At 42.4% G+C, this 14226-nt stretch overlaps 1 protein-coding gene across 7 annotated transcripts in view; it reads left to right on the top strand.

Moving 5' to 3' along the window:
• The window catches only part of KIF14 (kinesin family member 14), a 114424-nt gene that overhangs the window by 27880 nt on the left and 72318 nt on the right, over positions 1-14226 (top strand). For all 7 annotated transcript variants that reach the window (XR_006283238.1, XR_006283237.1, XM_037907233.2 and 4 more), the window contains exons 14-20: positions 3407-3509; positions 3717-3877; positions 5920-6067; positions 6625-6777; positions 7614-7740; positions 8463-8556; positions 9573-9711. Coding sequence is in view for 5 of the 7 variants with exons in the window: in XM_037907233.2 (XP_037763161.1) it covers positions 3407-3509; positions 3717-3877; positions 5920-6067; positions 6625-6777; positions 7614-7740; positions 8463-8556; positions 9573-9711 (925 nt within the window). In the remaining 2 variants the exon portion in view is untranslated. The remainder of the gene's footprint in view (positions 1-3406; positions 3510-3716; positions 3878-5919; positions 6068-6624; positions 6778-7613; positions 7741-8462; positions 8557-9572; positions 9712-14226) is intronic.

Genomic DNA, 14226 nt, shown 5'->3' with positions numbered 1-14226 from the left:
ATGAATGCCCCATTCAAGCCCTCAGCATCCTCTTCCCTTTTTCTGCTCTCCTGGAAGGTGACATTCCTGGTGATGGTAACTTCTGTCCGAAGGGTCTCCGAGATTAAAGCACTTACATTGGAGCCGCCCTATATGGTGTTCTTCAAGGACAAGGTCCGCTGCGGCCACATCTGGCTTTCCTGCTCAAGCTCTGTGCAATTTCACATGACCCAGGACATATTCTTGCCAGTCTTCTTCCAAAGCCTCGTAAGTCTGAGGAGGAACGTGGGTTGTGCTCCCTAGATGTCAGGAGAGCACTAATCTTCTGCATCAAGAGGACCAAGCCGTTTTGCAAGTTGACGCAGTTGTTTGTCTCAGTAGCAGATAGAATGAAAGTTCATCCAGTGTCCACCCAGAGAATCTCATCCTGGATCACCTCCTGCGTCTGATTTTGCTATAATCAGGCGAAGGGGCTTCCACCGGTGATTGTAACCACCCACTCAACTAGAGCACAAGCCTCGGTGACGGCCTTCCTGGCCCATGTGCCAATTCCAGATATCTGCAGGGCCACTACCTGATCATCCATTCACATGTTCACGTTTTACTAGGTGCTTACCCAGTAAGCCCGAGACAACGCTGACTTCATTATAGCAGCATTATAAGCCTCACGTCTGTGAACTCTGAGCCCACCTTCAGGGATACTGCTTGTGAGTCATTTAGAATGGAATTGACATGAGCAAGCACTCAAAGAAGTAAAAACAGTTACCTACCTTTTATAACTGTTGTTCTTAGAGAGGTGTTGCTCATGTCCATTCCATTAGCCGACCGCCTGCCCCTCTGTTGCAGTTGCTGGGAAAAGGGAACTGCAAGGGCGTATGGCCGGTGGTGCCTGATATACTGACGCATGAGCGTGGCACTCCAGAGGGTGCCACAGCTGACCCTACGGATACTGCTAAGGCAACAGTCTCTGACAACTGTGCAAGTAGGCGCGCACACACATGGAATGGATATGAGCAATACATCTTGAAGAACAACAATTACGAAAGGAAATTGTTTTTTTCCTTCAGCCTTTGCTCATATGGCTTGCATTCCATCACTTTGATCATCTTTGTGCACCTCTGGATCCTTTCTAACTGGACACAGTATGCCAGTTGAGCCCTAACCAGCGCCGAGTAGAATCACTTCCCCTGACTTGCATGTAATGCCTCTGTTAATGCAATCTAAAATTGTTTGCTTTTTTTCTTTTTCTGCAACAGCATCACTTTGCTGACTCATCTTGAGGTAGTGGATCTACCACTACTTCCAGATCCTTCTCAGAAGGGCTGCTGCCAACCCAGTTATCTCCCATTCTGTATTTGTGAATTTGTTTTTTCTTTAAGTATCATATCTTACGTTTGTCTTTGTTGAAATTCATTTTTGTTGTCTATAGCCCAGTTCTCCAATTTATCAATTCCTAAATCCGGGTAATTAACAAAAATGTTAAACAACACTGAACCCAGAACAGATCCCTGTGGAACACCACTTTTGAGACCTTCCTGCACTCTGACATCATTCCATTAATAGTTACTCTTCTGGTTGTAATTGTTTAACCAATTCTGTATCCAGTTAATGGTAGTTCCACCGAGCCTGCATTTTTCCAGTTTAATTATCAGACTGTCATGTGGGACTGTGTCAAAAGCCTTGCTGAAGTCCAGGTGTATTAAGTTCACCGAATTCCCCCTATCCACCAAACCAGTTACCTATCAAAGAAGGAAATCAAGCTGGTTTATCATGATTGGTTCTTAGTACATTCATGCTGGCTGCTAGTGATTACCCTTTCATCTTCCAGGTATTCGCAAATTGGATGTTTTATACATTGCTCTAGTAGCTTTCCAGGTATCGAAGTCAGCTGACTGGTCTATAGTTCCCCAGCTCCTCCTTTTTCCTTTTTTTAAAGATGGGTACTACGTTAGCCCTTCTCCAATCTTCTGGGACCTCTCCTGTCAATTATGAGTTTGCAAATATTATTGCTAGTGGCTCTGAGATTTTTTTGGCTAATTCCTTCAGCATCCTGGGGTGAATAGCATCGGGCCCCGTTGACTTGAATTAATTCAAATTTGTCAGAAGTGTTCTCTACTTATCCCGATCTGTCTCCCTTCCCCTTTATTGTCTATGGTAGCTTCGCTAGTTGTCCGGTCACATTATATTTTGTGAGAAGACTGAAGCAAAGTAGGCATTGAGTAGCTCTGCCTTCCTGTCATCTTCTGTTACCAGCTCGCCTTCTCCATTGAGCAGCAGACCCACACCATCTCTAATCTTTCTTTTTTGTCTGACATATTTGAAGAACCCCTTCTTGTTCTCTCTAGTATTCCTTGCCTGCTGTAACTCGTTCTTTGCCTTGGCGTTCCTGATTTTGTCCCTACACACTCACGCTATTCCCATGTATACTTTCTTTGTGACATTACTTGTATGTATCCCTTTAGCTTTTTAGATAGCTAAAAAGCTCCTTGTGCAACCACATTGACCTCTTGTGACTGTTCTTATCTTACCTTTACTCATCAATCCAATCACAACAGCCCTTCTTATGGTCTGATGTACTAACTTAAAGCTCAAAACTAAACATAAAGCCTTCCCTTCAGCCAGGTGCAGCCCAAATGCTCCTGATCTGGTCAGAGTCCTTACTGCCTTAGCAGGCTACTCCCTACCCTTCTTAGCTGCAGCAATTCCCCCTTGCCTGAGGGTCTTCCCTGCAGGAGCCTCTCTCAATCTCTGCCATTTTACTGCAGCCACCTTGTGCTATTTATAGATTAATAGATTCCAAGGCCAAAAGAGACCATTGTGATAATCTAGTCTGACCTCCTGTGTGACACAGGACACAGAACTTACCTTTAAAAAACATCCAATCTTGATTTAATTATTGTCAGTGATGAAGAATCCACCATGACCCTTGGTAAATTGTTCCAATGGTTAATTACTCTCACCGTTAATTTACACCTTATTTCCAGCCTGAATTTGTCTAACTCAACTTCCAACCATTGGATCATGTTATATCTTTCTCTGCTAGACTGAAGAGCCTATTTATTAAATGTGTTCCCCCTGTGGATACTGATACTGTAATCAAGTCACCCCCTAACCTTCTTCTCTTTGTTCAGCTAAATAGATTGAGTCTATCACTATAAGGCAGGTTTTCTAATCCTTTAATCATTCTTGTGGCTCTTTCCTGAACCCTCTTCAATTTATCAATGTCCTTCTTGAATAGGAAATTGCCTGATTCCCCTCAGGTGGGGTTCATTCTGTAGTCAGGATAGGCTTGGGCGGGGGAGGAAAGAGATTCAAAGTCACATTATCTAAATCATGAATTTCATGGATAGCCGGAGTTAAGTTACATAACTTGGTTTTTTGTTCGTGATTAGCTATTGCTGTCACATCTGATGTTTCTCACTTTCAGTGTTATCAAAAATGTTGATGGTAGAGTGAGTATTACGCCACTGGGAGAAGCAAAGACATATGTTAATGGGAAACACATTTCAGAGCCAACAGTTATGCATCACGTAAGTTACCCATCACTGATACAAAAATAAATATATTTATGCATGGCTTTGAAAACACCTGGCATGAATGGTAAATTATCTGTTGACTGCAGATTTTGAGAAGGCTCTTGAATCGTTCATCCTGACAGAACACTGGATATTTTGGTGTATTATATATATGTATTTTATTGTAAGATTAGAGACTGATAGTGTGTCTGTATTTTGCAGGGTGATCGTGTGATTCTTGGTGGAGACCATTATTTCAGGTTTAATCATCCAGTAGAGGTTCAGAAAGTAAAAAAGCCATCTTGTGGGACTACCCTTTCATGTGATGGGCCAAAAGATTTCGAATTTGCAAAAAATGAACTGTTGGTTGCACAGAGGTCACAGTAAGTATTGTGGCACCTTCCAAGTTAAAAATAAACTGCTCATCTGCTAATGCAGCATGCTGTCTTCTAGAAATGTACAGGCATATAAACTGCATAAGAATAAGTGAAAGTGTTTAAAAAAAAAAAAAAAAAAAGTCACTCTTTACTTCTCATAAAATCCAAAATTTTAATAAAGTTGAATACACACACAATGATATTGGAATGTTTTTATAACCATGAAACATTTATTTTTGTAATCTCTGTGCACTCTTTTGATTAACTGTTTGGAATTCTAATACATAATTCTTATTATGACATATTTCCATCATAAGCCTGAATTCTGCTAAAATTGTCTTCTCACATGGAATCTTCTTGCTTGCCAAAAGATTAAATTGAAAGTTTATTCCACTACAAAAATCCAACACAATATTGCAAAATTCTTCATATTTTATTTGTCAAAATAACACAATATAATCACACCAGTTTAAATTATTTTGGTAACTTATTTTGAAATACCTGTCAGCGAGTATTTCTGTAACAATACAGACAACAAAAAAGATTCGGGAAACGTTTTTTGACAAATAGATTCCTTACTAGGCATATTAATACAGAACTCTGAGTAATAATTCATTTAAACCATATTTCCCACACCCCTCGAAAGCAGTGCAAAGGCTTGGGGGAGTCAGGGGTAATGGAGAAGCTGAAGGAGAGGAAAGTACTTGCTGGGAAGGAGCTTGGGTATGAACTTGAACAGTTGTTGGGTATGGGTGGGAAAAGTATAGAACAAGTTTTTTGGGGGGGGGGAGGGGAAGGTGTTGTTAGGGAGCGTCCCCCATGCAGACCCTGCCTGACCCCTAGCCTCTCTCATTCAATCAGGCACATTTGTCCCCATGTGGTCCTGCACCACCTCCCCCTCTGCCCATGTGGCCCTGCACCTCCACTCCCATTCAGCCCCTGCCCTAGTCTGTCATCACCCACTTGCCCTTATGAGCCCCTGTCTGACCCCCCTCACTGTCTGTCTTGCCCTTATGAGCCCCACACTGTCTGTCTCCCCATATCTCCTGTCTCCTGACATGGCCCGACAGACGCTGTGAAGAAGGCAGACTTTCTCTTCCCTATCCTAACTGGGGCTGGCAGGAGCAGCTGCTGTGTTCTAGCACCATAGCACCCTATGGTGTGCAAAAGGTGGCACTGCATCAACTTTCAGCAGAAGCTATTTTCTGCAAACATTAAATAAATAAATTTTTAATTAAAAATATATGCGGCACATGAAATATGCATGCACAGTGGTGCAGAATTCCCCCAGGAGTAATAGTTTTCTGTGCCTGGGCTCTGTGTCATGGGAAGCACACATCAGGAACAGTGGTGGCTCTTCCAGGATCTGCAGCTAGACAGGAAGGATGCAGCTATTCTAAAGCTCCCTATGCCTAACCCCCAATATAGTTTTGGCTGCAGGCTTTCTCTTCCCACTTTGATTAGATCAGTGTAGGAGCACAGAGTACCTTACCTTTTATAGAGCAGCAACAACACAGGGGATGGTGAACAACATTTGTATCCAGCTGTAAGTGGTAGTATGAGGTGCTAAGGGACTAGTGTGTGTGATGTGGCACCCTGTTGGCCCGTAGAAAGCATGCTATCAGCCCACTAGGGCCACCCATGGCACTTGGAAATCTGCAGTCCTCACTGACTTAAAGTTTGGCTCTTCTAATCCACGTGACTGTAGATTTGTGAGTTTCTACAGCAGATACTATTTGTGAAAGATTCTCAATAAAACAGTTATTGAAATCAAATGTAGTAAATTAGACATAAAATGTAGCAGCTGTGGCTAAAAAGTCTCTCTCGATTTTTTTCCATTGGGGGAGGTGAGAACCAATAATCAATAAACTACAAAAACTTAGCACATCCACCACAATTAAAATGAGAGGTTTTTCGACCTAAATTTCACTTTTGACAGAAGCAATAAAGTAATTAATATAGCATTTGTTAGTCTTTTTAACTCATATACAACATACTAAAAAAGGTTAAAAGCTAACATTTTAATTTAAGTTACTCACTACTTCCAGACTTGAATCAGAAATTGAAGAGGCACGACTGAAAGCCAAGGAAGAAATGATGCAAGGTATACAGGTTGCAAAAGAGATGGCTCAACAAGAACTTATTTCTCAAAAAAAAGTATACGAAAGCAAGATAAAATCACTGGAAGCAGAACTGGTAAATTGCTTTGTATAATTAAACCAAAACGTGGATTGTGTAATCTTTCATGCTGTCTCGCATGCCTGAACAGCTGAATCCCTGGCTCTATCTCTCCTCTCCTTTGAAACACTTATAAAAGTCCACCTATTGTATGAAGTATTCCAGCTATAATGCATTCTTTTTGCACGGCATTTTCATTCTTTCTTGCATTTGCTGTTCTGCTAGTTTGCATGTGCTTTGGGGCAAGACTGTTACAAGCAGGATAAAATTTTCACAGTGTGCTGGCTTGATATAATTAACAGAGAATAATATATGGTGGCAAAGTGATAAATTTGTGATACTTTACTTCTCTGCAAATGTACTACAGGGTATAATAGTTGATGTTCATTGACTGGGATATAACCTCCCATTGCTGCGAAAGTGAATTTATCTCTGTAATCTATAGTGGTAATAAATCTCTTATGGACTGAAAGAAGAACCAACTCTAATATTTATCTTTACCAAATGGGTTGGATGAGCTGAAGCATGTGATGTTTTTTCTATATCCCATACATTCTGTCCTTTTGTTTTTTTAGAGAGAAGAATCTCATAAGAAACAAATTCAGGAAATGAATAACCAGCAGACTACTAACAAAATACAAGAACTGGAAAAAGCAAAGCAACATCTTGAGTTGGAAGTACATTTCAGCAAGAAGCGTCTGGAAATGGAGACATTCGCCACCAGACAGGTAATTTTAAAACATGTGTTTTGTCTGATCAAACATCTATTTAAACACACCATTATAGTATTATTTAACTTCATTGGCTCTCTTAAAAATAGTCCTCTCCAAAATGATTTTAAGATAGACACGTCTCATTTACTGTCCTCTTATTAAATCAGCTGCTATTTGGGGAATCAGAAATAACAAGCTATAATTTTATGTAATGGGGGCTGGGTTGCTGATATTCCAAACTTAGGGGAATGTTGAGCTCACCAAAAATGATGGACTCAGGCATAAGTGCAAGCAATGTCTAGAATGTTAAGTATTTGGGGAAATATCTGAGGGAGCCAGAATACTTTCAAAATTTCTTTCATCAGATAAAAACATGAAAGGAGACTTGACAGCACCCCTGAAAACGAGGAATTATTCCTAAAGAGTATTAATAGATGTAATACCTTCCATTTTGACCCAGATTGGGTTTCTACATTTGCTGACTGCAGTAGACACCAAAACTTCATTATTTTCCTGACTGCTAGTGCACATTTTTTTTCATCTTTAAACTTCTATGATAGAGATTTTTTCTTTTTAAAATAATTGATAGAAAATTCTGTTCCCTTTTTCTTGAATTCAGCAGTCCCATTTAAATAATAAATGCTCCAACATATACATGTGAGAATTTAAGCAAGCAATAAAAATTGGTAGAATTTGTGTCGTCTTAACTGATGTAGTAGAGGGATCAGATCAAAAAGAAGTTTATTGTAAAGCTTGTACCCTCAAAAGATAAAATAACCTCTCACCCTGTTTTATCCTTTTGCTTCTTGTAAAAACATTGTCATGGATGGATCTATATGTCTTTTCTTTAGGCTTTAGAAGATCATACTATTCGTCATGCAAAGATTCTTGAAGCTCTGGAGGCTGAGAAGCAGAAAATTGCTAAAGAAATAGAAACTCTCCAGCAGAATCGTGGAAATGGGAATAAAACAATAACTAGTATGTGGGGAGGAGGGAGGTTGTGTACAGTATAACTTTCAATTCATTATTTCCTCTGCCATCAGGCAATGGAGATCCTTTCTCCCCTTCTCTTCCCGCTTGCTGGGATGTTTACTTTCTGACAGACACACCTCTTTAGTCTCTGTTTTCACCATTCTTCTTGTGAGAAAATTGCTGCATTTCTGGCTGAGATGGGATCCTAGTAGCTTAATCTCTTACCCCAACATGTTATCCTGGTGGAATTGAAGTTATAAGATCTTCATCTTTACTGTTTGGATGCAATCCTTGCCCTTCTTGAGACATGCACATCAGGCAGCACTGGAGTGATACTTTGTTCACATTTAGTTGATCTGGGTGAACAAACAAACATGTAGATTAGCATACTTCCTCAGCAGACCCAAAGGTTCTCCCATTATCAGACTGTCTAGGCTTTGTGGGAAAGAGCAGGAAACACAGTTGTGGAGACTGGAGGACCAGAGCAGGAAGGTAAAATGTATTTGTTTCTGAAACCATTCAAATGTGATAACTGCCATGATTTAAATGGCATTCCAGTTTTGAAATATCCTTTGAAAGTGTTCGCTGTCTTTTAGTGTTTTCAGGAAATTGGAAGTCCATGTGACTGCCTTGTCCACCAAACTCCTTTAAAGGTCTCCTTTTTTGGTCTGGGATCATTTCATTATGTTTGATCCAGTCAATCATGATCTTATGTGTTTTTTATTTAGTTAAGCCTAACTGGAATTCTATGAAACTCTCTCTGATGATCCAGGAGGCCAATACCATTAGTAGCAAATTAGGAAAGCACACAGTCTTCTGCAGGTGAGTTTCCTAATTCACACACAAGGCACGTGTAAAAAATAACTGAACTTGATGTTGGATGTGGAATGAGCTTTTTCTTAGAAAACTTTTGCTTATTACTCTTAACTCAAAACTGTTGGTTTGCAAGCTATTTTGAGTAAACTCATTTATAATAAATACACAACAGAGAAACTTCTATTTAAGGCTTCTCAAGAGCCAGGATCTTGTATGCTATTTTGGAATTTCTCCCTTGAATCTGACTGTATTACAAGAAAATTTTACTGAACCAACCTGATTACTCCTGTATTAGTAGGAGTGTTGTAAGCAAGACACGAGAAGTAATTCTTCTGCTCTACTCCGCACTGATTAGGCCTCAACTGGAGTATTGTGTCCAGTTGTGGGCACCAGATTTCAGGAAGGATGTGGACAAATTGGAGAGAGTCCAGAGAAGAGTGACAAAAATGATTAAAGGTCTAGAAAACATGACCTTTGAGGGAAGATGGAAAAATTGGGTTTGTTTAGTCTGGAAAAGAGGACTGAGAGGGGACATAACATTTTTCAAGTATGTAAAAGGCTGTTACAAGGAGGAGGAAGAAAAATTTTTTCTTAACCTCCTGAGGATAGGACAAGAAGCAATGGGCTTAAATTGCAGCAAGGGAGGTTTAGGTTGGACATTAGGAAAAACTTCCTAACTGTTAGGGTGGTTAAGCACTGGAATAAATTGCCTAGGGAGGTTGTGGAATCTCCATCGGAGATTTTTAAGAGCAGGTTAGACAAACACCTGTCAGGAATGGTCTAGATAATATTTAGTTCTGCCATCTAGTGCAGAGGACTGGACTAGATGACCTCTAGAGGTCCCTTCCAGTTCTATGGTTCTATTTTAATTATCCCCTTGATATTATTTGTTACTTAAGCAAGCCAAATTTCTCAAAACTAATCTTTGTCTACTATTGGCAAACTATTAGCCTCAGTGTTCCACTAGTCCACTCTTTTGTTAATTTTGGTGATCATAGCTTTTGTATTTTTTTTAAAATTAGACATGATATATCAGAAGAAGGAAATGGCACTGGACCTTCTGTTAAAGTGCTGGTTCGTAACCTCAAGCTGGAAATTGCAACTTTCTGGAGCCTGGAGAAGTTTGAATATAAGCTAGCAGCAATGAAAGAACTCTATGAGGTCTGTAAGAATTGAAGAAAAACTTCACTAATTGTAAACATTTAATTTACGCTATATCGATGAAATCAAACAGGAGTTAGAGTCCAGAATTTGACAGATTTTAATGAACTAAACATCTGTGCTTTTTATGTAGGTAGGGGAAATCCTAGTTTTTACTCAGTTTTATGCATTTTACATTTACTCCATCCTTCCTCAGGTAAAGCTCTCATTTACTTAGCAAAAACTGAGTAATGACTTCTGGACTTGGACCATGTTTGTAACTGGGTGTGTGTGTGTGTGCGCGCGTGCATACTCACACATTTGGAGAAAATATCGATTTTAACAGTGTTATGGATTTTTTTTCAAATTTTCACTAGTTTTTGGATCTGGCTAGTCAAACACATAATTTGACGTTCAGCTAGATCCTTGTTTTCAAGTGCAATCTTAGATGTTGAAGGGTGGGAGGGGTTTAAAGACCTTTTTTCAATGTAAAGCATCTGTCTCCTAATAAACTGTTCTTTAAACTATATTAGTGAAATGCAGCAAAAATTTCCATCACTCTAATTACATCTCCTTTAGACAAACTATAGAATTTATACCTTGTTCCCTTTGTACATGCAGTGTTTTGTATTAGGGTAGATGGTGTTAACATTAATGCTTTGTACATAACAGGAGCACGTGCAAAGGAAGGGGTGGGGGGGGCAGGAAAAAAGAAGAAAGGTATCTGTATTTGACTCCACAGTTGTACATTATTAAAAAAAAAACTTTTAAAATTTGAAATTTCATGAAGGCAGACAACACCTTCATAATTATATTGCCCTTTTTATTTAGTCTTTTCCCATTGCGTATCAAAGTTAAAATGGTAGGCCTTGGTCTGTGCAGGAGGAAAATGTGTCAGAGGAAATAAACCTATCTTTGTACAATTCTTTATAAACATATAAGCACAGTGTAAATTGCCCATGTTCTAGGACAATATGTCCTAAAGAGCACCATGGATTTATACATTGTGTGAAGTTTTAGAACTGGTAGCTTACGAAGCCTAGTAAAAAGTTCACCCAATCTGCTGGGCCTCTTCAGATTCCTTCCATTTTTAGGAGGGCACAAAGAGTGGTCTTTCTGCTGCATTCCAGTTCTCATTTCAGGAGCTTTGCAGAGTGCAGTATCTTTTCTTCAGTGTGTGTAATATGTGAGGGTGTAATCTAATTGCATACTAAAACAAACATAGTAGATGGTATTCAGAGGTGAGAACTGGCTGCAGTGCAGGAAGGGTCCAAAGCTATCAAGTGGGACCATAAAACAGTTTGTCTTAATTAGTTTACATGTACTTCAGTGTGTATATTCAGATGGTGCACAAAATAAATGCTGAAAGGAAAAAAGAACAAGTGTGGATATGCACACTTGTTCTTTTTTCCTTTCAGCATTTATTTTGTGCACAGCCTCATGCATTGTTGAAAAATTAGAAAACAATGTGCTATGTCAAGGTTATAATCAAACATTTTGATTTTTGCTGTTTCTAAATTAAATTCCTTCAAACATTTCAAAAATACTAATTCTGATGGAGCATTCAGGCTGTGTCTACACTACAAAGTTTTGCTGACACAACTTATGTCAGCATACAGCCACTACGGTTAGTATATCTCTTGTGCATGTGCATACTTGGCTCCTTGTGTCGGTGCTGCGTGTATTCACCGGGAGTGCTTGTGTCAATGTGCAGTGCACCATAGGGAGGTATCCCAAAGTGCAACACACTCAGTGTGCTCTCTTTTGGGTAGTTTTGGCAATGCAAGGTGGGGCAGAAACGGATAGCGTAGAAGTGACTGAGAGCAAGGGGTCAACTTCCCATAATGCAGTGTACTCCATTCCATAATATCTGTATCCTATCATTTTTATTGCCTATTTTCAATTTCCATGAATGCGTGTGAGACTTGTCACTCTGTCATCTTTGACAGAACATGGTGTCTGCACAGCTCTGCTCTGTTGTCCTGGGTGTTGCAAGCACAGGACGCATGATTCTCCGGTATTTGCAGAGCTGCAAAGAAGAACCGTGGGGATGATTTCCTGGCAGTCACTTTGCTGTGAGACATAGCAAGAACCAATTCAAGGTTGTTGGTGGCATTCACAGAACTGCTGCAAATGGTGGAGTGCCACTACTGGGACCAAGAAATGAGCACTGAGTGGTGGGATTGCATCATAATGCAGATTTGGGATGATGAGCAGTGGCTGCAGAACTTTTGTATGTCCAAGGCCACATTCCTGGATCTGTGTGCTGAGCTCGCTGAAGCAGTCTGATGCAGGGGCACCAAACTGAGAGCTGCACTGACAGTGGAGAAACAAGTGGTGATCACACTGTGGAAATTTGCAATGCTGGATTGCTACCAGTCAGTAGGAAAATCCACTGTGGGGGGCCATTGTCATGCAAAAGTGCAGGGCCATTAATCATGCTGTGCAGGACTGTGACTCTCTATGTGCAGGGTATAGTGGATGTCTTTTCAGTTATGGGGTTCCCAAACTGCGGTGGAGCAATAGACAGCATGCACGTTCCTGTTTTGGCCCTAGTTCACCTGATTACAGAGTACATCAACAGAAAGGGAGGCTACTTCTTTGAGCGGTTGCTCATGTCCATTCCATATTAGGTGTGTGTGCTCGCCACATGCACCGGTGCCAGAAGTTTTCCTCTTAGCACTATCTGCAGGGGACTGGCTCTGTTGCCCTCTGGAGTGGTGCCCACACGGCGCGGTATAAGGGGTGCCACCAGCTCCCTCCACCTTCAGTTCCTTCTTGCAGCCAGTGGTGGTGCTGGAACTTCTGCTGCTTCAGCTAGCATTGTTTCGTTCTTAGTTCTTGCAAACTTTGAAAACCTGTAATGTTGTGTATTTAGTTAGTAGTTCTTAGTTATCATTAGCAGTAGTTCCCAACTCTTTGATAGTCCTGAACGGGACTTGGCCAGGGGACGGGGATTGCCCCAGTCCCCAGGCTTTAAGCCCTGCGAACGCTGCAAATGGCCTATGCCCGTCAGTGATCCACATACCAGCTGCCTAAGGTGCTTAGGTGAAGGGCACAAAAGTGACAAGTGCCGTATCTGCAAGTCCTTCAAACCTAGGACGAAGAAGGAGCGCGATATCTGTCTGAAAGTGCTCCTGATGGAGTCGGGACTCACTCTGGCACCGGAGCAGTGGTGAGGACCGCGGCCTCTGTGCGCAGTGCTCTGCTGGTGCCATCCAGGAGCCGGCACCGGTCCCCCTCCACGGCTCCAGTGAAGAAACCAAAAAAGATTGTGAGGGGAAGATCTCCTACATCCTATAAGGGAAAGGAGAGGGCTGGGGGAGAGCCACGACCCGTGCCAGGTAGCTCAAAGCCCCCGTTGGGAACTCGGGTCCCAGCTCAGGTAGAACGGTGCAGCCTACCCCAGATAGCCATGCAGCCTGCAGCCAGCTTCGGGTGCTGTTGACGCCCGAAGGCCTTCAAGCAGCTCAGGAGGTCCTGATCCTCAGTGTCACGCTCACCAGCTCCGGTGGTATCCCAGTCTCGGGGAAAACCTGCGTTGGGATCCATACACGTGTCCCCGCCTCAGCGGCACCATTTCCCATAGAGAGGGACATCTCACCATTGCTCACCTGCCCGAAGCAGTCACACCTCAGGACTAGAGAGGCAGGCTCAGCTGAGTCCTCTTCGGTCCCTGCATGGGGGCACTAATCAAGGGACTCAAGGCATACCTCGCCCATGGATTGATGCAGACTCTGGGGCACGCACCACCCAGCAGGAACTCTGGGACCAACCCCAATTGTCTCCAAGTGCCCGGTACTGATCGCGGGACCGATCAGACACCAGAGACTGTGAATTGCAGGGCCGTCATGACCCGTCTCCAAGAAGGATATCGCCCTACTGAGGACGGTCCTCCTGGCAACCAGCCCGTAGTAGCTCCCGGTCCTGTTCGGTGTCCCGATACCAGTCGAGTAGCATGAGGCATGGATTTCTGGGTATCCGACGCAGATCCTCTGAACACCATCAGTCCCCAAGACCCAGACCAAGACAATGTCGCTTGGACAGGTTGGCTTCGGGATGCAGCAACAGGCACCGGTCGGACAAGAGCCACCACTCAGCCCAATCCTGGTCGCCTGGTACCAACTGCTCCGCTGGTAGCTCTGGCTCAGAGTGAGGTTCCCTGACCGCGGGACAAGCCCCAGTAGTGGCGGTGCTGACTATATTATCAGCACCAAAACCTGCCCCAGTGGTCGGCAGTATATTATCAGCACCAAAACCAAGCACAGTGGCCAGCACCATGGTACTTGTGGAACCCCTGGGGGTTCACTCAACCTTCGCAGGATGCCCAATTGGTGTTGAGAGCCTCGGAGAGGCTAGCAGCCTCGGTATCCCATCCCCCTCCGATGCTCAAGGCTTCAGGGGGTAAGACCCTGCGTGTCCAGGAGAGCAAGCTGCTGGACCACCAATGGGCATGGAGGTTCCTACAGCACTGGCATCGTCCTTGCCAGATGAGGCTATCATGGGGGCCCCCCTCACCCAGTTCCTCAGGATGAC

The sequence above is a fragment of the Chelonia mydas genome, chromosome 8 (assembly GCF_015237465.2).
Source record: "Chelonia mydas isolate rCheMyd1 chromosome 8, rCheMyd1.pri.v2, whole genome shotgun sequence".
NCBI classification, from domain to species: Eukaryota; Metazoa; Chordata; order Testudines; family Cheloniidae; genus Chelonia; species Chelonia mydas.
This window is presented reverse-complemented; position numbering and strand designations above follow the sequence as displayed.